We start from the raw sequence: 21,670 nt of genomic DNA on the forward strand, positions 1-21,670 counted from the left end.
CCTTAATGTTATGTTAAATCCTCATTTATTTGCCAAGAAGCCATACACAGCCAAGTTTTCCAGTTGACTTAAACAGCAAGAATACAAGTGAGGGTTCTATAATAATATGCGAAGTAATGCAGCACAGTAAAACATGGGAGTTTCTAACCTTTGTTTTTATAGTTTGAGTAGACTTTGCCCATCTTGAGTCAGTTATTTCTGGTTCGAATTTGTCTTCATTTTTTACATTACTATAAAGAGATACCTAAGGCTGGGTAATTTATAACAAAAAGAGGTTTAATTGGCTCAAAGATTTTCAGGCTGTACAAACATGGCTTCAACATCTGCTTCTGGTGAGGGCCTCAGCAAGCTTACAATCATGATAAAAGGCAAAGGGGAAGCAGGTGGTTCCACACAGTGAAAGAGGGAGGAGAGAGGGGAAGGGGGAAGGTACCACACTCCACACTCTTTTTTTTTTGAAATGGAGTCTCACTCTGTTGCCCAGGCTGGAGTGCAATGGCGCGATCTCAGCTCACTACAACCTCCGCCTCCCAAGTTCAAGCAATTCTCCTGCCTCAGCCTCCGAGTAGTTGGGACTATAGGCAGGCACCATAACACCTGGCTAATTTTGTATTTTTGGTAGAGACGGGGTTTCACCATGTTGGCTGACCTCAAGTGATCTGCCTGTTTCAGCCTCCCAAAGTGCTGGGATTACAGGCTTCAGCCACCACACCCGGCCAGTACCACAGTCTTTTAATATACCATAATGAGAATTTGCTTATTACGGTGGGGATGGGACCAAGCCATTCATAAGGAATCCACCGCCATTACCCAAACACCTCCCACTAAGCCCTATCTCCAACATTAAGGGTCACATGTTCACATGAGACTTGGAGGGGAAACATATCAAAACATATCAGAATTGTATTTCCCAGTTCTTCCAGAGCCATGGGCTTCTCACACCTAGAGAGCGTGGAAGCAGTAAAAGAGAAGCTACTCCATGTCCCTCAGTCTTCAGTGGTAGGAACTTTTGCCTACAAGGCCCTTCCAGCATCAAAGGCAGAGGCAGTGTAGGAAACAAAGCATGGTCCAAGTCCCTCTTGGGGCTTTTATTATTCTGGCCTTTTTTTAGGGAAAAAAAATGATTTTTTGTGCTGCAGACACCATGTCCAATTAGGTTTGTATACTCATTTTAACATTAAAATTTAGGCCAGGCTCTGTGGCTTACGCCTGTAATCCCAGCTCTTTGGAGGCTGAGGTGGGTGGATCACGAGGTTAGGAGATCAAGACCATCCTGGCTAACACAGTGTAACCCCATCTCTACTAAATATACAAAAAAAAATTAGCTAGGCATGGTGGCACATGCCTGTAGTCCCAGCTAGTCCGGAGGCTAAGGCTGGAGAATCGCTTGAACCTGGGAGGCAGAGGTTGCAGTGAGCTGAGATCCTGCCACTGCACTCGAGCCTAGGTGACAGAGTGAGACTCTGTCTCAAACAAAAAAAAAGAAAAAAGAATTTAAGATAGGTTACTTTCCAGTTGTGTAAAGACCCTTTTTAAATTTTGTTTTGTTTTTAGTGACATATTAGTAGATAACCACTAAGTGTGGTGCAAGATGCTTACAGGGATTCTGTTGCATCTAGAGATAGGTGCCTGGTCAGGAAGTAGTTCTTAGAGCTGTTAGCTCTTAGAGTCTGATAATTAAAGTAAGCTATGTGTAAATGCAGAATGAGAGAATACTAATGGATCATGGCTCATATATGCAAGAGTTAAACGTTTTATTAGCTAAATTTTTCATCTGGCCTAATTTTTTTGCCCTTTTCTTTTGTACATGAGGATTCTTTCATTTGTATGTAATAGAAACAAAAAGTAAACTAAATGAAAAGCTAAGTTTTTAGATTTGACTTTATGAAATTAATCATGCCAGATAATTTAAATTATAAATTATTGAAAATTATTTTTAATGGAATTTTGTCTCATTTTATATAGCAGTAATCAGTAAGATGTTAACAACTACTTTTACTTTATGGTATTTGTATCAGAAGTGACCAGTTTTTTTTTTTTATTCTTAGTTGTAGAAATAAGAAGAAGCAACTATACAAACCATGTAAGTAAACACTCAAACAGTTAAGAAATTGATAGTTTGACATAAAAGGATGTCTCTCTTGATTTCTTTAAATTACAATGTGGACCTGGTGGTGGTAGCATGGACCTCTTTTTGTGGATTTTCTAAATCTCTTCTACTTTCCTAAGTATTAAATTTATCCAGAAAAGTCTTTAGCTTAGTGTGTCCACCTTTTAAAGATTTCTGACTTTTATGGTTTCAGGTCATAGATTTATGTCCTTGATCCATCTTGAGTTGCTTTTTGTGTAAGGTGAGAGTTGAGGATCCAGTTTCATTCTCCCGCATGTGACTTGCCAATTACCTCAGCACCATTTGTTGAATAGGGTTTACTTTCTTCACTTTATGTTTTAGTTGGCTTTGTTGAAAATCAGTTGGCTATAGGTATTTGAGTTTATTTCTGGGTTCTCTATTCTGTTCCATTGGTGTATGTGCCTATTTTTATACCAGTACCATGCTATTTTGGTGACTATGGCCTTTGAAATCAGGTAATGTCATGCCTCCAGATTTGTTGTTTTTGCTTAGTTTTGTTTTGGCTGTGCGGGTTCTTGTTTGGTCCATATAAATTTTTGGATTGTTTTTTCTAGTTCTGTGAAGAAGGATGGTGGCATTTTGATGGAAATTGCATTGCATTTGTAGATTGCTTTTGGCAATATGGTCATTTTCACAATATTCATTCTACCCATTCATGAGCATGGGATGTCTTTCCATTTGTTTGTGTCCATGACTTCATTCAGCAATGCTTTGTAGTTCCCAACGGCATATCAGAAAGATAATCCACCCAGGCACGGTGGCTCACACCTGTAATCCCAGCACTTTGGGAGGCTGAGGTGGGCGGTTCATGAGGTCAGGAGTTCGAGACCAGCCTGGCCAACATGGTGAAACCCCATCTCTACTAAAAATACAAAAGTTAGCCGGGCATGGTGGCACTCACCTGTAATCCCATCTACTCAGGTGGCTGAGGCAGGAGAATTGCTTGAACCTGGGAGGCGGAGGTTGCAGTGAGCCAAGATCACCCCACTGCATACTCCAGCCTGGGCAACAGAATGAGACTCCATCTCAAAAAAAAAAAAAAGATAATCCACCATGATCAAATGGGTTTCATTACCAGGGATGCAGGGATGGATTAACATACACAAGTCAATAAATGTGATACACCACATAAACAGAATTAAAAAAATCACATGATCCTCTTAATAGATGCAGAAAAAGCATTTGACAAAATGCAGCATCCTTTTATGATTAAAACCCTCAGCAAAATTGGAATACAAGGGTCATAGCTCAATGTAATAAAAGCCATCTATGACAAACCCACAGCCAACATAATACTGAAAGGGAGAAAAGTTGAACGCATTCCCCCCGAGAACTGGAACAAGACAAGGATGCCCACTCTCACCACTTGTATTCAACATACTACTGGAAGGCCTAACCAGCGCAATCACACAAGAGAAAGCAATAAAAGGCATCCAGATCAGTAAAGAGGAAGTCAAACTGTTGCTGTTTGATGATGATATGATCATAGACCTAGGAAACCCTAAAGACTCCTCCAAAAAGCTCCTAGAACTGATAAATGAATTCAGCAAAGTTTCAGGAGACAAAATTAATGTACACAAATCAGTAGATCTGTTGTACCCTAGAAGCGACCAAGCTTAGAATCAAACCAAGAAATCAACCCCTTTTCTGATAGCTGCAAAAATAAACTAAACTAAAATAAAATACTTAGGAATAGACCTAACCAAGGAGGTGAAAATGTCTACAAGGAAAGCAACTTTAGTATTTTTAATGGGTTAAAATGAGAGGCAACAGGTACAGCAGGAGAAGTCAGTGGGTGGGCATCGGCATCCAACGGGTACTGCACCTTTGATGGTAAGGCTTTGGTTTTGACTTACTAAATTAGTAGGTACAATTATTTTCTAGTTTTTGTCATTAAACCTTAAAACTACTAAGTAACCCCTTCCATTTCTTGTTAAATATCGTAAAATTTCGTACTCTGATTTATGCTGACTGACGTTAGATTGTTTGTTTCTATTTGGTGACTACCTTAAATAATACCTATAAACAGTAAACTGTTAGTAGTGTTTTTGCTGTAATTAAATGTAGTAAGACTTATCTTCCAAATGATAACTGAATTGTCAAACACTTGTCAAAGTTTTGGATTTACTCAAAATTCTATGCTCAGCTGCTGGAGGTAGGAAGAGTAAGGGCCCTCCCTTACTCCTATGTAGAGGCATACTTTCTCATGAGGGGAATCCTCTGCAGGAATTAGTATCTTGTAAGCAGTGGTGAGTTCAACTAATTAGTGTACAAAAATACATTTTTTGGTGTGGCTGCCGACAAAGAGATCCAAGAGGGTAGCTGGAGTCAAGCTTGCTGAAGCAAGGAAAGAGAAAAGCAGTATTCCAGGCAGAGCGCAGGGGTAGAGCAGGAAAATGGCTAGGTGCAGGTCAGATGATCTATAGAATGAAGTTGATCAAGTTTTGAAATGAATGCAAAGTATACTCTGAGAGTCTCATTTGAGTCATGTCATGGCAGTCTTATTTAAACATGAAGTGAAAGTTAGATTTTTTAAGTTGTCATTTGTTTTCAGGGTGTGAGAGAATATTTAAGTGATACTCTTTTTATCCTCCACATAAGAAAATAGGACTAGAGAAACCTGTGGCTTCCTCACTTGTTGGTGGCCTAGCAGCCCTGGTACACAGAGCCTCTGAATCTGAAACACTTCTTTTGTAACAATATCACCTGAAATAATACATTTAGGATTAGTAATTTAGTAAATGCATTAGTCTTGTATTCACTGCAATAAAATGCTCTTGTAGCAGGATTATTTAATATATTACATTTTATCATAGTAAATAAATAATAGAAGGGCCGGGCGCAGTGGCTCACGCCTGTAATCCCAGTACTTTGGGAGGCTGAGGCAGGCGGATCTCGAGGTGAGGAGGTCGAGACCATCCTGGCTAACACGGTGAAACCCCATCTCTACTAAAAATACAAAAAATTAGCCGGGCGTGGTGGCGGGCGCCTGTAGTCCCAGCTGCTCAGGAGGCTGAGTCAGGAGAATGGCGTGAACCCGGGAGGCGGAGCTTGCAGTAAGCCGAGATCGCGCCACTGCACTCCAGCCTGGGTGACAGAGCGAGACTCCGTCTCAAAAATAAATAAATAAATAAATAAATAAATAAATAAATAAATAAATTAAATAATAGAAATTCTCGGCTGCTTTATATAGTTGTAGAAAAAAACAATGAAATCTTATTTTAAACTTTATTTTTTTTGAGACAATGCAAAGCCGACTTTTCCCATTATTTTTAACGGTAATTCATAAAATCCTTGTTAGGTTTGATGACAGGTACCATGTTAAGGGCAGCATTTTATAACCCATATCTTAAACATCATCTCTGGAAGTTGAGAGCCTCCAATGGGTTTTCTATAGAGTGCACATGATACCACTCAGGCAGTTAATAGAGTGTGAGAAATATCTTAGTGCTTTGTCATTTGACATTTTAACTGAGAAAAAAATACACTTTGATAAGTTTGACTTATACTTCCCTTCCCCTTCAGGTATCTACTGAGCGTTTCAGTCAAAAATGCAGCTTGTGTTTGACAATATTCCTTGATGACAGCACAGCCAGCCAGCATTATCTTACAATGACAATAATATCGTGAGTACAACTATACTGCCGAGGGACAGATTCCTTTATTCTAAAATTATTTCAGGCATTTGGTTGTCCTCTTCAGCAATCAGTTTAAGAAATTGGAATCAACCATATATTGATATCCAGATTCTAAATAGTAAGTATCAGTTTCTCTTTTAATCTTAGACGTCGTGGTGGAAGGAAAAATCAGTTAGCAAAGAAGCAATCCCAGAAACAGTGTATCTTTTTGATGCCTTTATGCCTTTAGACAATGTTGAACACAGTGAGAAGGGTAGGTTCCCTTTATTGAATGTTTTTTGTGAAAACTTAGTTTTTCAATGCATTATAGGCCTAAATCAGTGTGCACTACTTTGGACATTAGCCTTGGAAGAAGGAACAGCTTTTCTTCTTCTGGCATTTGAATGTGTATCTGCATTTGAATTTCTCCCATTGTGCATGAGCACCTCGTGGGCCACAAAGATGCGCTTTGAGAGCACCCTGAGATGAAGTTGATTTTAAAAGGAACAACAACCAGCACCACCACCAGCTCCATAGGGGCTGTCCAGTGTACATTATTCTCATCTCCTTGGGTTATTAGTCTTGATTTTTAGAACACAGTTTGGAAAGTGCTAATTTAGAATATTATTGTCTTTATCTTTAATTTTACTTTTCATTCTGTAAACATAACTAGCTTATAAACAATTTTGTTTCAAATGCACTAGCCTTTTTAGCTAATTCAATTGTCAATAACTTTTACTTCAATTAAAAGTGGCAAGTTTACACTCATAATAATGTCACTTTCCTCCCTCCCTTTTAACAATAGTTGAGAGGAAATTGTGTTTCGAACAAAAACTGAACTCAAACTCTGTCTCAAGTCCTGAGCTTTGGGACCTATTGAGTAATCACTAAATGTCTGTAGTCAGCCAAGTCTCTTAAATCTTTGAGCACACATACACAAAAATTACTTTGACTAGAGTCCCTGGCTTCTTTTGAGTTCCAAAGATTTTGATATGTTAGCATACAATTCAAAAGCAGCTTTGAAGATTAATTTTGCTCAAACAAATTTCGTGCTTTTTTCCTGATTATTCTACTTTTTAGAAGTCTACTTTTGAAAGTATAGTAAGTTTTAATTTGCCATCAGCAAGTTTGAGAAATAATCATTTGGTGTATTCACTATTGGTGAAATAAAGGTTTATTGAGCAAATTAATAGGGCAAATTGGCTTCAAGAAAATGTTTTGAAAAATGTTTTATCATGAATCAGTAGTGCACTGTTGTCAGTGGGATAGGTAGAACTCACCGAGATCACTTATGCAAGGTTTTTTTCAAAATACAGGTCTGCAAACACACGTATCTTCCCATCTCCACTTTCCCTCTATGTCTAGGCACTGAGAAGACTTTCAGGAAAATAGGGATGGATGTGAGGCATCTTTCTGTGAAGAAAAGCATCCCAGAAGATTCTGATTTTCACCCCAGCTCAATCATTCCAAACTTTGCTGCACACTGAAATCACCTGGGAAACTTTTACCAACAACCTTGATGCCCAAAGCCATACCCAATACTAATTAAATTAAAATGTCTCATGTTGAAGATGAGGCACATATTAAAGCTTCTCAGGTGGTTTTAATGTGCAGCAAAGTTTGAGAGCCACTGCTTAATTTGAGTTTAGGACGAGAAACTGCTCCTATTTGGTGGGACCTTGGGCAAGTCAGTTTTAAGGTTTGTTTCCCTGATCTGTAAAATGAGTGTTGAATTAAATGTCACATAAGGTCATTGTTCCTTTCCAGCATGTAACTTTAAATTCTGTGATTTTAAACTTATTTCAGAGATGAAAACTACTTGAAGCACTCCAGACATACCCATCTTACATGCTAATGTTACGGGCTTTTTAAAAAGTGCTAATATTGTATAGACCTATTACTAAAATTGAGATTTGCCTTCCCTCAGTTGTTTTGAGCCTCACTCTACAAAATTAGCTGAGTGTGGTGGCACATGCCTGTAATCCCAGCCACTTGGGAGGCTGAGGCAGGAGAATCTCTTGAACCCGGGAGGCAGAGGTTGTGGTGAGCTGAGATTACACCATTGCACTCCAGCCTGGGCAACAAGAGCAAAACTCCATCCACCCACCCCCCCGCAAAAAAAAAAAAAAAAAACAATTACCTGGACATAGTGGCGCAAACTTGTCGTCCCAGCTTCTTGGGAGGCTGAGGCATGAGAATCGCTTGAACCTGGGTGGTGGAGGTTGCAGTGAGCCGAGATCTCGCCATTGCACCCCAGCCTGGGTGACAGAGGGAGACTCTGTCTCAAAAAAAGAAAAAAAGAAGAAATAAGATGACCTCACCTCATGCAAATATGTTGTTGGTAGAAGGTGTATTTTTAAAGTTTTCAGACAGTTGTGGGAATTTGTTAACACTAAATCAAAACTTCACAAGTGGTGGTTTCTTAAATTAGTTACAGTGGCATTTTACATATTAATAAGTTTATTCCATCAGTACTCATTGATCTTTCTTGCACAGTAAATGGATCTTTTGCTCCATACTTGCATTTATAATATCATGCATTAATTACTTGGAATATATTGGTGTATGTTTTATTGTGTCAAAAATCACTTTTAGTTTAACCACCAATCTTACTTTAACATACCTTTAAGTATTGAAAAGCTGTCAAGCCTACAGTAGAAGGAACAAGTTTTTCAAAGTCCTCAGGAAAGCTTAAATTTTATCATTGGGAACAAATACATATTTCCCTTGAAGTGACAACCTCTCACTTCATTTATTTTTGAGAATGATAATAGAACTTGTTTTTTAGACCGAGTTTCACTCTGTCACTTGGCTGGAGTGCATTGGCATGATCTCAGCTCAAGCAATCCTCTCACCTCAGGTTCCTGTGTAGCTGGGACCACAGATGCGTGGCACCACGCCAGGCTAATTTTCTTGTATGTTTGATAGAGACAGGGGTTTGTTATGTTGCCTAGGCTGGTCTCGAACTCCTGAAGGAGCTCAAGCCATCTGCCTGCTTTGGCCTCTCAAAGTGCTGGGATTCTACAGGCGTGAGCCACTGCGCTGGCCCAGTTGTACTTTTAAATAAAAATGATGTTCTGTGAAAAAAGTGATTTTTCAGTTCACAATTAAATCACGAATTCTTTAAAAACAACAAAAAAAGCGCTTCTCGTTAACTTTGCACTTATTCAGAATATTAAAGAGACATGTCAAGATTTAAAAACATTAATTTTTACTGCTTCATCAAAGACATTCTTAAGAAATTCAGGCTATGTTTTTTAACTGTAGGGGACAGTGAAGAATAGAATGACTACTAATATAATTGGTACCACTGCCTTGATTTATGCTGAGAAACCAGCCGTTGTACCCACTTTTGCTTTTATACAATCATGGCAAGTGTCAGTGAAAAAGCAGGCAATGACTTTGTATTACTTTTACAAATTTTTAAAATTTTTCATCAGCTTTCTCAGGTTTAATTAGTATTATTCAGAACAGTGTTGGCCAGGCACAGTAGCTCAGGCCTGTAATCGCAGCAGTTTGGGAGGCCGAGGCAAGCGGATCACCTGAGGTCAGGAGTGGTGGCAGGTGCCTGTAATCCCTGCTACTCGGGAGGCTGGGATAGGAGAATCACTTGAATCCGGGAGGCAAAGGTTGCCGTGAGCCGAGATCGCACCATTGCACTCCAGCCTGGGCAACAAGATTAAAACTAGGGTCTCAAAAAAAAAAAAAGAACAATTCTGACCTCAGGCCTTCTGGAAGGGGTCTTGGGGATCCCGAGAGGTCCACAGAGCACATTTGGAGAACCACTGGTTTATACACAGGCACAATGCATTAGTTTTACAAAGTTTAAAGTTCATCAAAGACTGGCCTCTTAAAAAGGCAGATGAGTTTGTCATTCAAACAACAGAAAATACATAAATACATCATGAGTGTATACTACAGAGAACTAAAGAGAAGGGAAGCTCGGAAATCTGAATCACATTTACATTTATTGAAGTTTACTACTACTGCTTTGTAGAATATTCTTGTGTTTCAATGTGTGGTTAGAAAAGTGAAAATATATTTGGTTTATTGCCATTGCCTGTTAGGGAGAGTCAATACTTCTGGGCATTTCTGACTGGTTATCGTATAAAAGACTTCACGGTACAGGCCATGATGTGCTGAGAAAGAATAAGGCAGGAAACCCTCTGCAAGTCAGGATCCAGGAGGAGAATTCGTAAAAGCTGCTTTGGTAAAGTAAACACCAAAGCACACAGGAGGCAGTATTTTACTAAACAAATATGCTAAGATATTAACAGTTTTTGAAGTAATGCACATTCTTATTTTACAGAGATGCAGATAGATCTTTGAGCATATTTGATGAACGGTTATGCTCATTTACGGTAAGTGGCACTTTTATTGAGGTTGTATTTTCATCGTACACTTGTATCTGTTTCATGCTGAAGTCAAAGGCATCTTTTTTTAAATCTTCCCCATTTCATGTTGCATTTAGTCATCTTAAGTGTTGTAAAAAGAGTGAGCTGGAATAAGAACTGATCTGCAGCTCTGTTAGTGAGCTAGTATGAGTAAATATACTATCCAAACAACAGAAAATGTATCTTTTTTTTTTTTTTTTTGATGGACTCTCTTTCTGTAGCCCAGGCTGGAGTGCAATCGTGGGATCTTGGCTCACTGCAGGCTCTGCCTCCCAGGTCCCTGTTCAAGCAATTCTCCTGCCTCAGCCTCCCAAGTAGCTGGAATTACAGGCATGTGCCACCATGCCCAGCTAATTTTTTTTTTTTTTTTTTGGTAAAGACGGGGTTTCACCATGTTGGCCAGGATGGTCTTGAACTCCTGCTCTCGTGATCCACCCTCCTTGGCCTCCCAAAGTGCTGGGATTACAGGTGTGAGCCACCGTGCCTGGCCCAGAAAATGTATCTTTTTAAAAGGTAATTGTGAGCTGTCTATAGGACCCTGCAAGTCACTACCCAATTTTCAAAGCCATTCCTCCTTCTGTTCCACACAGGTTTCCACCGTGCCCATTACCCAGACAAGAAATGGAGGTGGGAGTTTAAATAACTACTCCTCCTCCATTCCATCGACTCCCAGCACCAGCCAGGAGGACCTTCAGATCAGTGTTCCTCCCACTGCCAACACACCCACGTCCGTTTGCAAGCAGTCCGTGCGCTGGTCCAGCCTGTTTACATCTGAGAAAGGGAGTGACCCAGACAAAGAGAAGAAAGCCCCGGAGAGTCATGCTCACACCGTCGGGAGCGGCAGAGCCATCCCCATTAAACAGGGCGTGCTCTTAAAGCGAAGTGGGAAATGGCTGAAGACATGGAAAAAGAAACATGTCACCCTGTGTTCCAATGGCATGCTCACCTATTATTCAAGCTTAGGTGATTATATGAAGAATATTCATAAAGAAGAGATTGACCTTCGGACATCTACCATCAAAGTCCCAGGAAAGTGGCCACCCCTAGCCACATCGGCCTGTGTGCCCATCTCCAGCTCTAAAAGCAGTGGCCTATCCAAGAACATGAATGGTCTACGTATCTCAGCCAATTCAGACACTGGGCTGGGTGACTCCATATGCATGAGCCCCAGTATCTCCAGCACCACCAGCCCCAAGCTCAGCCCGCCCCCACCTCCTCATGCCAATAAAAAGAAACACCTAAAGAAGAAAAGCACCAACAACTTAAAAGATGATGGCCTGTCCAGCACTGCTGAGGAACAAGAAGAAAAGTTTATCATTGTGTCCGTCACTGGCCAAACGTGGCACTTTAAAGCCACGACGTATGAGGAGCGGGACGCCTGGGTCCAAGTCATCCAGAGCCAGATCCTGGCCAGCCTGCAGTCATGTGAGAGCAGTAAAAGCAAGTTCCGGCTGACCAGCCAGAGCGAGGCCATGGCCCTGCAGTCGATCCAAAACATGCGTGGGAACTCCCACTGTGTGGACTGTGAGACCCCGAACCCTAAGTGGGCCAGTTTGAACTTGGGAGTCCTCATGTGTATTGAATGCTCAGGAATCCACCGCAGTCTTGGCACCCGCCTTTCCCGTGTGCGATCTCTGGACCTGGATGACTGGCCAGTTGAGCTCATGAAGGTTATGTCGTCTATTGGCAATGACCTAGCCAACAGCATCTGGGAAGGGAGCAGCCAGGGGCAGACAAAACCTTCAGTAGAGTCATCAAGGGAAGAAAAGGAGCGGTGGATCCATTCCAAATATGAGAAGAAGCTCTTTCTGGCCCCAGTGCCCTGCACTGAGCTGTCCCTGGGCCAGCACCTGCTGCGGGCCACTGCTGATGAGAACCTGCGGACAGTCATCCTGCTGCTGGCACATGGCTCCCGTGAGGAGGTGAACGAGACCTGTGGGGAGGGAGACGGCTGCACAGCGCTCCATCTGGCCTGCCGCAAGGGGAATGTGGTCCTGGCACAGCTCCTGATCTGGTACGGGGTGGACGTCATGGCCCGAGATGCCCACGGGAACACAGCGCTGACCTATGCCCGGCAGGCCTCCAGCCAGGAGTGCATCAACGTGCTTCTGCAGTACGGCTGCCCCGACGAGTGCGTGTAGTATCTGTTTTATTTGACTGCAGTCTCCTTGGTGCAAAAATAAAATGGGAAAAATAAGGATAACTCACAATTTCAAAAGGAAATCACAAATTCAGCTAATAATAGCATTTTCAGTACTTTTCATAAACTAAGTAAATACACAAAATGTTGACTTTTCTGACCATAAGACATATTTTATGTCCTTTTGCCAAGGTGGATGTGTTAGTCTTAGGCCCTCCTGGGCCACATTGCCCAAGTCACACAGGCTTCTGTATTATGTATTTAGATAAGATGTGTGAACATAGATTTGAAAAAACGTTCGTAAATATGCATTGATTTTTGTACACATGGCACCTCTTTGTTTTTTATTTTTTCGATGGTGTTTTGCTCTGTCACCCCGCCTGGAGTGCAGTGGTGCGATATCGGCTCACTGCGAGCTCTGCCTCCCGGATTCACACCATTCTCCTGCCTCAGCCTCTCAAGTAGCAGGGACTACAGGTGCCTGCCACGACACCCGGCTAATTTTTTGTATTTTTAGTAGAGACGTAGTTTCACCATGTTAGCCAGGATGGTCTCGAACCCCTGACCTCGTGATCCACCTGCCTCGGCCTCCCAAAGTGCTGGGATTACAGGCATGAGCCACCGTGCCCGGCCCATGGCACCTCTGTTAATTTATAAATAGAACTGGATGTGAACTAGTAATGTCAGCTAGTTGAGATAAGAGGGTTACAGATGGCTGGGCGCAGTGGTCACACCTGTAATCCCAGCACTTTGGGAGGCCTAGGTGGGCTGATCACCAGGTCAGGAGATTGAGACCATCCTGGCTAACAGGATGAAACCCCATCTCTACTAAGAAATACAAAAAATTAGCCAGGCATGGCCAGGCATGGTGCCTCACACCTGTAATCCCAGCACTTTGGGAGGCCGAGGCGGGAGGACCACAAGGTCAGGCGATTGAGACCATCCCGGCTAACACGGCGAAACCCCGTCTCTACTAAAAATACAAAAACTTAGCTGGGCATGGTGGCACGCACCTGTAGTCCCACCTATTCTGGAGGCTGAGGCAGGAGAACCGCTTGAACTTGGGAGGCGGAGGTTGCAAAGAGCTGAGATCGTGCCATTGCACTCCAGCCTGGGTGACAGAGCAAGACTCTGTCCAAACAAACAAACAAACAAAAGCAATAAGGTGGTGGGGCACGGTGGTTCACACCTGTAATCCCAGCATTTTGGGAGGCCGAGGTGGGCGGATCACTTGAGGTCAGGAGTTTGAGACCAGCCCGACCAACATGGTGAAACCTGCCTCTACTGAAAGTACAAAAAATGGCTGGGCCTGGTGGTGCATGCCTGTAGTCCCAGTTACTTGGGAGGCTGAGGCAGGAGAATCACTTGAACCTGGGAGGCGGAGGTTGCAGTGAGCCGAGATCTCGCCATTGCACCCCAGCCTGGGTGACAGAGGGAGACTCTGTCTCAAAAAAAGAAAAAAAGAAGCAATAAGATGACCTCACCTCATGCAAATATGTTGTTGGTAGAAGGTGTATTTTTAAGGTTTTCAGACAGTTGTGGGTATTTGTTAACACTAAAGCGAAACTTCACAAGTGGTGGTTTCTTAAATTAGTTACAGTGGCATTTTACATATTAATAAGTTTATTCCATCAGTACTCATTGATCTTTCTTGCACAGTAAATGGATCTTTTGCTCCATACTTGCATTTATAATATCATGCATTAATTACTTGGAATATATTGGTGTATGTTTTATTGTGTCAAAAATCACTTTTAGTTTAACCACCAATCTTACTTTAACATACCTTTAAGTATTGAAAAGCTGTCAAGCCTACAGTAGAAGGAACAAGTTTTTCAAAGTCCTCAGGAAAGCTTAAATTTTATCATTGGGAACAAATACATATTTCCCTTGAAGTGACAACCTCTCACTTCATTTATTTTTGAGAATGATAATAGAACTTGTTTTTTAGACCAAGTTTCACTCTGTCACTTGGCTGGAGTGCATTGGCATGATCTCAGCTCAAGCAATCCTCTCACCTCAGGTTGCTGTGTAGCTGGGACCACAGATGCGTGGCACCACGCCAGGCTAATTTTCTTGTATGTTTGATAGAGACAGGGTTTCGTTATGTTGCCTAGGCTGGTCTCGAACTCCTGAAGGAGCTCAAGCCATCTGCCTGCTTTGGCCTCTCAAAGTGCTGGGATTCTACAGGCGTGAGCCACTGCGCTGGCCCAGTTGTACTTTTAAATAAAAATGATGTTCTGTGAAAAAAGTGATTTTTCAGTTCACAATTAAATCACGAATTCTTTAAAAACAACAAAAAAAGCGCTTCTCGTTAACTTTGCACTTATTCAGAATATTAAAGAGACATGTCAAGATTTAAAAACATTAATTTTTACTGCTTCATCAAAGACATTCTTAAGAAATTCAGGCTATGTTTTTTAACTGTAGGGGACAGTGAAGAATAGAATGACTACTAATATAATTGGTACCACTGCCTTGATTTATGCTGAGAAACCAGCTGTTGTACCCACTTTTGCTTCTATACAATCATGGCAAGTGTCAGTGAAAAAGCAGGCAATGACTTTGTATTACTTTTACAAATTTTTAAAATTTTTCATCAGCTTTCTCAGGTTTAATTAGTATTATTCAGAACAGTGTTGGCCAGGCACAGTAGCTCAGGCCTGTAATCCCAGCAGTTTGGGAGGCCGAGGCAAGCGGATCACCTGAGGTCAGGAGTGGTGGCAGGTGCCTGTAATCCCTGCTACTCGGGGGGCTGGGATAGGAGAATCACTTGAATCCGGGAGGCAAATGTTGCCGTGAGCCGAGATCGCACCATTGCACTCCAGCCTGGGCAACAAGAGTAAAACTTGGGTCTCAAAAAAAAAAAAAGAACAATTCTGACCTCAGGTCTTCTGGAAGGGGTCTTGGGGATCCCGAGAGGTCCACAGAGCACATTTGGAGAACCACTGGTTTATACACAGGCACAATGCATTAGTTTTACAAAGTTTAAAGTTCATCAAAGACTGGCCTCTTAAAAAGGCAGATGAGTTTGTCATTCAAACAACAGAAAATACATAAATACATCATGAGTGTATACTACAGAGAACTAAAGAGAAAGGAAGCTCGGAAATCTCAATCACATTTACATTTATTGAAGTTTACTACTACTGCTTTGTAGAATATTCTTGTGTTTCAATGTGTGGTTAGAAAAGTGAAAGTATATTTGGTTTATTGCCATTGCCTGTTAGGGAGAGTCAATACTTATGGGCATTTCTGACTGGTTATCATATAAAAGACTTCACGGTACACGCCATGATGTGCTGAGAAAGAATAAGGCAGGAAACCCTCTGCAAGTCAGGATCCAGGAGGAGAATTCGTAAAAGCTGCTTTGGTAAAGTAAACACCAAAGCACACAGGAGGCAGTATTTTACTAAACAAATATGCTAAGATATTAACAGTTTTTGAAGTAATGCACATTCTTATTTTACAGAGATGCAGATAGATCTTTGAGCATATTTGATGAGCGGTTATGCTCATTTACGGTAAGTGGCACTTTTATTGAGTTTGTATTTTCATCGTACACTTGTATCTGTTTCATGCTGAAGTCAAAGGCATCTTTTTTTAAATCTTCCCCATTTCATGTTGCATTTAGTCATCTTAAGTGTTGTAAAAAGAGTGAGCTGGAATAAGAACTGATCTGCAGCTCTGTTAGTGAGCTAGTATGAGTAAATATACTACCCAAACAACAGAAAATGTATCTTTTTTTTTTTTTTTTTTTGATGGACTCTCTTTCTGTAGCCCAGGCTGGAGTGCAATCGTGGGATCTTGGCTCACTGCAGGCTCTGCCTCCCAGGTCCCTGTTCAAGCAATTCTCCTGCCTCAGCCTCCCAAGTAGCTGGAATTACAGGCATGTGCCACCATGCCCAGCTAATTTTTTTTTTTTTTTTTTTTTGGTAAAGGCAGAGTTTCACCATGTTGGCCAGGATGGTCTTGAACTCCTGATCTCGTGATCCACCCTCCTTGGCCTCCCAAAGTGCTGGGATTACAGGTGTGAGCCACCGTGCCTGGCCCAGAAAATGTATCTTTTTAAAAGGTAATTGTGAGCTGTCTATAGGACCCTGCAAGTCACTACCCAATTTTCAAAGCCATTCCTCCTTCTGTTCCACACAGGTTTCCACCGTGCCCATTACCCAGACAAGAAATGGAGGTGGGAGTTTAAATAACTATCCTCCTCCATTCCATCGACTCCCAGCACCAGCCAGGAGGACCTTCAGATCAGTGTTCCTCCCACTGCCAACACACCCACGTCAGTTTGCAAGCAGTCCGTGCGCTGGTCCAACCTGTTTACATCTGAGAAAGGGAGTGACCCAGACAAAGAGAAGAAAGCCCCGGAGAGTCATGCTCACACCGTCGGGAGCGGCAGAGCCATCCCCATTAAACAGGGCGTGCTCTTAAAGCGAAGTGGGAAATGGCTGAAGACATGGAAAAAGAAACATGTCACCCTGTGTTCCAATGGCATGCTCACCTATTATTCAAGCTTAGGTGATTATATGAAGAATATTCATAAAAAAGAGATTGACCTTCGGACATCTACCATCAAAGTCCCAGGAAAGTGGCCACCCCTAGCCACATCGGCCTGCGTGCCCATCTCCAGCTCTAAAAGCAGTGGCCTATCCAAGAACATGAATGGTCTACGTATCTCAGCCAATTCAGACACTGGGCTGGGTGACTCCATATGCATGAGCCCCAGTATCTCCAGCACCACCAGCCCCAAGCTCAGCCCGCCCCCCCTCCTCATGCCAATAAAAAGAAACACCTAAAGAAGAAAAGCACCAACAACTTAAAAGATGATGGCCTGTCCAGCACTGCTGAGGAACAAGAAGAAAAGTTTATCATTGTGTCCGTCACTGGCCAAACGTGGCACTTTAAAGCCACGACGTATGAGGAGCGGGACGCCTGGGTCCAAGTCATCCAGAGCCAGATCCTGGCCAGCCTGCAGTCATGTGAGAGCAGTAAAAGCAAGTTCCGGCTGACCAGCCAGAGCGAGGCCATGGCCCTGCAGTCGATCCAAAACATGCGTGGGAACTCCCACTGTGTGGACTGTGAGACCCCGAACCCTAAGTGGGCCAGTTTGAACTTGGGAGTCCTCATGTGTATTGAATGCTCAGGAATCCACCGCAGTCTTGGCACCCGCCTTTCCCGTGTGCGATCTCTGGACCTGGATGACTGGCCAGTTGAGCTCATGAAGGTTATGTCGTCTATTGGCAATGACCTAGCCAACAGCATCTGGGAAGGGAGCAGCCAGGGGCAGACAAAACCTTCAGTAGAGTCATCAAGGGAAGAAAAGGAGCGGTGGATCCATTCCAAATATGAGAAGAAGCTCTTTCTGGCCCCAGTGCCCTGCACTGAGCTGTCCCTGGGCCAGCACCTGCTGCGGGCCACCGCTGATGAGGACCTGCGGACAGTCATCCTGCTGCTGGCACATGGCTCCCGTGAGGAGGTGAACGAGACCTGTGGGGAGGGAGACGGCTGCACGGCGCTCCATCTGGCCTGCCGCAAGGGGAATGTGGTCCTGGCACAGCTCCTGATCTGGTACGGGGTGGACGTCATGGCCCGAGATGCCCACGGGAACACAGCGCTGACCTATGCCCGGCAGGCCTCCAGCCAGGAGTGCATCAACGTGCTTCTGCAGTACGGCTGCCCCGACGAGCGCGTGTAGTATCTGTTTTATTTGACTGCAGTCTCCTTGGTGCAAAAATAAAATGGGAAAAATAAGGATAACTCACAATTTCAAAAGGAAATCACAAATTCAGCTAATAATACCATTTTCAGTACTTTTCGTAAACTAAGTAAATACACAAAATGTTGATTTTTCTGACCATAAGACATATTTTATGTCCTTTTGCCAAGGTGGATGTGTTAGTCTTAGGCCCTCCTGGGCCATATTGTCCAAGTCACACAGGCTTCTGTATTATGTATTTAGATAAGATGTGTGAAAATATATTTGAAAAAACATTCATAAATATGCATTGATTTTTGTACACATGGCACCTCTTTTTTTTTTTTTTTTTTTTTTAATGGTGTTTTGCTCTGTCGCCCCGGCTGGAGTGCAGTGGTGCGATATTGGCTCACTGCGAGCTCTGCCTCCCGGATTCACACCATTCTCCTGCCTCAGCCTCTCAAGTAGCAGGGACTACAGGTGCCTGCCACGACACCCGGCTAATTTTTTGTATTTTTAGTAGAGACGTGGTTTCACCATGTTAGCCAGGATGGTCTCGAACTCCTGACCTCGTGATCCACCTGCCTCGGCCTCCCAAAGTGCTGGGATTACAGGCATGAGCCACCGTGCCCGGCCCATGGCACCTCTGTTAATTTATAAATTGAACTGGATGTGAACTAGTAATGTCAGCTAGTTGAGATAAGAGGGTTACAGATGGCTGGGCGCAGTGGTCACACCTGTCATCCTAGCACTTTGGGAGGCCTAGGTGGGCTGATCACCAGGTCAGGAGATTGAGACCATCCTGGCTAACATGATGAAACCCCATCTCTACTAAAAAATACAAAAAATTAGCCGAGCGTGGCCAGGCATGGTGCCTCACACCTGTAATCCCAGCACTTTGGGAGGCCAAGGCAGGCGGATCACAAGGTCAGGAGATCAAGACCATCCTGGCTAACATGGTGAAACCCCGTCTCTACTAAAAATACACACACACACACACACAAAATTAGCTGGGTGTGGTGGCGGGCACCTGTAGTCCCAAGTACTCGGGAGGCTGAGGCAGGAGAATGGCGTGAACCCGGGAGGTGGAGCTTGCAGTGAGCCGAGATGGCGCCACTGCACTCCAGCCTGGGCGACCAAGCGAGACTGCATCTCAAAAAAAAAAAAAAAATTAGCTGGGCATGGTGGCGGGCGCCTGTAGTCCCAGCTACTTGGGAGGCTGAGCAGGAGAATGGCATGAACTCGGGAGGCAAAGCTTGCAGTGAGCAGAGATTGTGCCACCGCACTCCAGCCTGGGCAACAGAGCGAGACTCGGTCTCAAAAAAAAAAAAAAAAAAAAAAGAGGGTTACAGATCATTGCACACGGAAAATATTCCCCAGCAGTAAACACTTCCATTAATGTGATCTACACCTTTTAAAAAAGGAGCATCTCAGAATAAGATGGTGGTACAATTTGCTTATTGAGAAAGGAAAAAAAACACACTGGAGTATATTAAAAAGGGAAAAGAAGGAATGTGATTTCTCATGATTGAAAGCTTGATTTAGATTGCATACAGCTTCTGCTACCCAAGACCAAGCAGCTCTGGCAAGAGAGGGTGGTTTTCCGAATGCCAGACCGAGGTGCCTTATGAAGGCAGCTGCCGATGGTTCCAGATGTAGAGAGATAGGTGATGCAGGAGGGAAAGCTGGATTGGAAAAGGGAGAGTTTTGTAGACGGGCTGTGCTCATTGTGCCTTTGAAAGAGCAGAGCCGGCAGCCTCTAGTCATCATTTGGATATACAGGACTAGAGCATGAATCTGATGTAGAGCTACAGAATGAAGAGCAACAGCAGCTGTTTAAATACCGAGAAAGTGTGTAGAATGAAACTGGACAAGCCAAGCATGGTGGTTTCATGCCTTTAGTCCTAGCAACTTCGGAGGCTGAGGTGGGGGAATTACTTGAGCTCAGCAGTTTGAGTCTAGCCTGGGCCAGATGGTGAGACCCTGCCTTAGATAGGTGAGACCTTTCTTATCCTAAGAAAAGAAAAAATAAGACCAGGTACAGTATCTCATGCCTGTAATCCCAGCACTTTGGGAGGCCAAGTTGATAGGATTGCTCGAGTGTAGGAGTTCAAGACCAGACTGGGCAATAAAGTGAGACCCATTTCTACCAAAAAAAAAAAATCAAGAAATTAGCTGGACATGGTGGCACATGCCTATGGCACCACTTACATGGCATGGCAGGCTGAGGCAGGAAGATCACTTGAGCCCAGGAGGTGGAGGCTGCAGTGACCCGTATTCGTGCCACTGCACTCCAGCCTGGGTGACCGAGTGAGACTCCGTCTCAAACGAAAAAAAAAAAAAGACCACACCCAGAGCTCATTGCCAAATGAATCTCGTTCTGGCTTTTTGCACCGCACCAAGTAACCGGCGCCAGGCTGCGCAGCTGCCCTAGCTTTCCGCGAGGACTCCGGCGAGCTCAGTGCACGGGACTCGGGAGTCCCACCGCGAGAGTTGAGACAACGGATTCCAAGGGCAGGTGTGGCGCGGAACCGGGAGGGACGCGGACCCGGTGGAACGCACGGCGCAGAAGCGCCGGCGCCCGCTCTGAGCTTTCCCCTGAAAGTCCTCCAGGCGGCGGTCTCTTTTTTCTGCCTTTTTGTTTCCCTCCGGCCAGTCGGCGCCACTGTGAATTTCCGTTTCCGGCGATGTCCAAGCGGACCTGAGAAGTCGCAGTTGTGAGCAGCTTCGGTGGTGCCGCGGGCTGGGGTAGGCGGCGGTGGGGTCCCTGGCTCCGGGGCACTGGGAAGATCGCGAGTCGTGCGCGTGGGAAGGTCCTCCCCGGTCCTCCGGCTCATCTTTGCTCCCCAGGAGCAGCATATTTCGCATCTGCCTGAGGTGTGCCCGGGGGTCGTTGGGAGAGTGACGGGATGAATCCCTGCAGAGAGCCCGGACGGGGAGGGAAGGTGTCGGGGAGACGTCGTTTCCTGGTGACGTGGTCCTGGCCAGCGACTTAGACCTGAGCCGAATCTGTTGACCCTTAATTCTGCCTTTCCCACCAAGAGCAAAAGGAAGAGAAACATTAGTACAAGTTCGGAGCTAAAATATAGTAGAGAAGCAACATAATCTCTGAAATCACACAGCTATTCAGTTTCAAAGCGTTCCTAGTGCCCAGCTCTCCTAACTCCCGGCCAGTGTTCCTTGACATTATGGTGATATATAAAGACTTTCTGTTTCCGCTCCTGTGTGTGTCTGTGGGAAGCCTCTGACTCACCTCTGTGCTCCAGTAGCACCCTGTGCAGCCTTGCAATGTAGCCCTTCTTGCGTGGCACGAAAGATCCTAGTTTGGATTCTCTGCAAGTGAGATCATAGGTATATCCATTTACTGGCACAGTGGCTAGCACATCATAGACAGACACAAACATTTATTAAACGGAATTAATACAGGACCTTAATTGAATGAAATGGCACCCTGCCCCGCTTTTTTTCAATTAAGCTGTCAGATTTTATGCAGCACGATATCCTAAAAAGACTCACTAATTCAGTGATTACCAATTTATTGGCCACAGATTCCCAGGTACTTCAGAAATCACTGGAAGGCTCTCTGCAAGTCCATGGGGTCTCCAGGCATCATTTAGAACCAGTCGTATCTCACACATACAGATATTGCTGTTTTTCAAATGTATGTAGATGAGTTGTAGTTTAGGA

General features: G+C 43.8%; 1 protein-coding gene and 1 pseudogene across 2 annotated transcripts in view; both read left to right on the forward strand.

Annotated features, from left to right (window-relative positions):
* LOC100584787 overlaps nucleotides 1–12,336 on the forward strand; it is a 16,840-nt pseudogene extending 4,504 nt beyond the window's left edge. Inside the window, exons 4-7 of the transcript XR_004026721.1 lie at nucleotides 2,049–2,083; nucleotides 5,657–5,761; nucleotides 10,026–10,109; nucleotides 10,733–12,336. The product of XR_004026721.1 is annotated as an arf-GAP with GTPase, ANK repeat and PH domain-containing protein 5-like (transcript). The remainder of the gene's footprint in view (nucleotides 1–2,048; nucleotides 2,084–5,656; nucleotides 5,762–10,025; nucleotides 10,110–10,732) is intronic.
* A 3,240-nt stretch (nucleotides 12,337–15,576) lies between these two features.
* LOC115831272 (arf-GAP with GTPase, ANK repeat and PH domain-containing protein 11-like) lies at nucleotides 15,577–18,297 on the forward strand. Its single transcript, XM_030798883.1, is given in 5 exon segments — nucleotides 15,577–15,581; nucleotides 15,755–15,806; nucleotides 16,435–16,489; nucleotides 16,492–17,052; nucleotides 17,055–18,297. Coding segments are annotated over 5 exon segments (1,602 nt in total). The 3' UTR covers nucleotides 17,984–18,297.
* Nucleotides 18,298–21,670: the final 3,373 nt, after the last annotated feature.

The sequence above is a fragment of the Nomascus leucogenys genome, chromosome 18, assembly GCF_006542625.1.
Source record: "Nomascus leucogenys isolate Asia chromosome 18, Asia_NLE_v1, whole genome shotgun sequence".
Taxonomy (NCBI): domain Eukaryota; kingdom Metazoa; phylum Chordata; class Mammalia; order Primates; family Hylobatidae; genus Nomascus; species Nomascus leucogenys.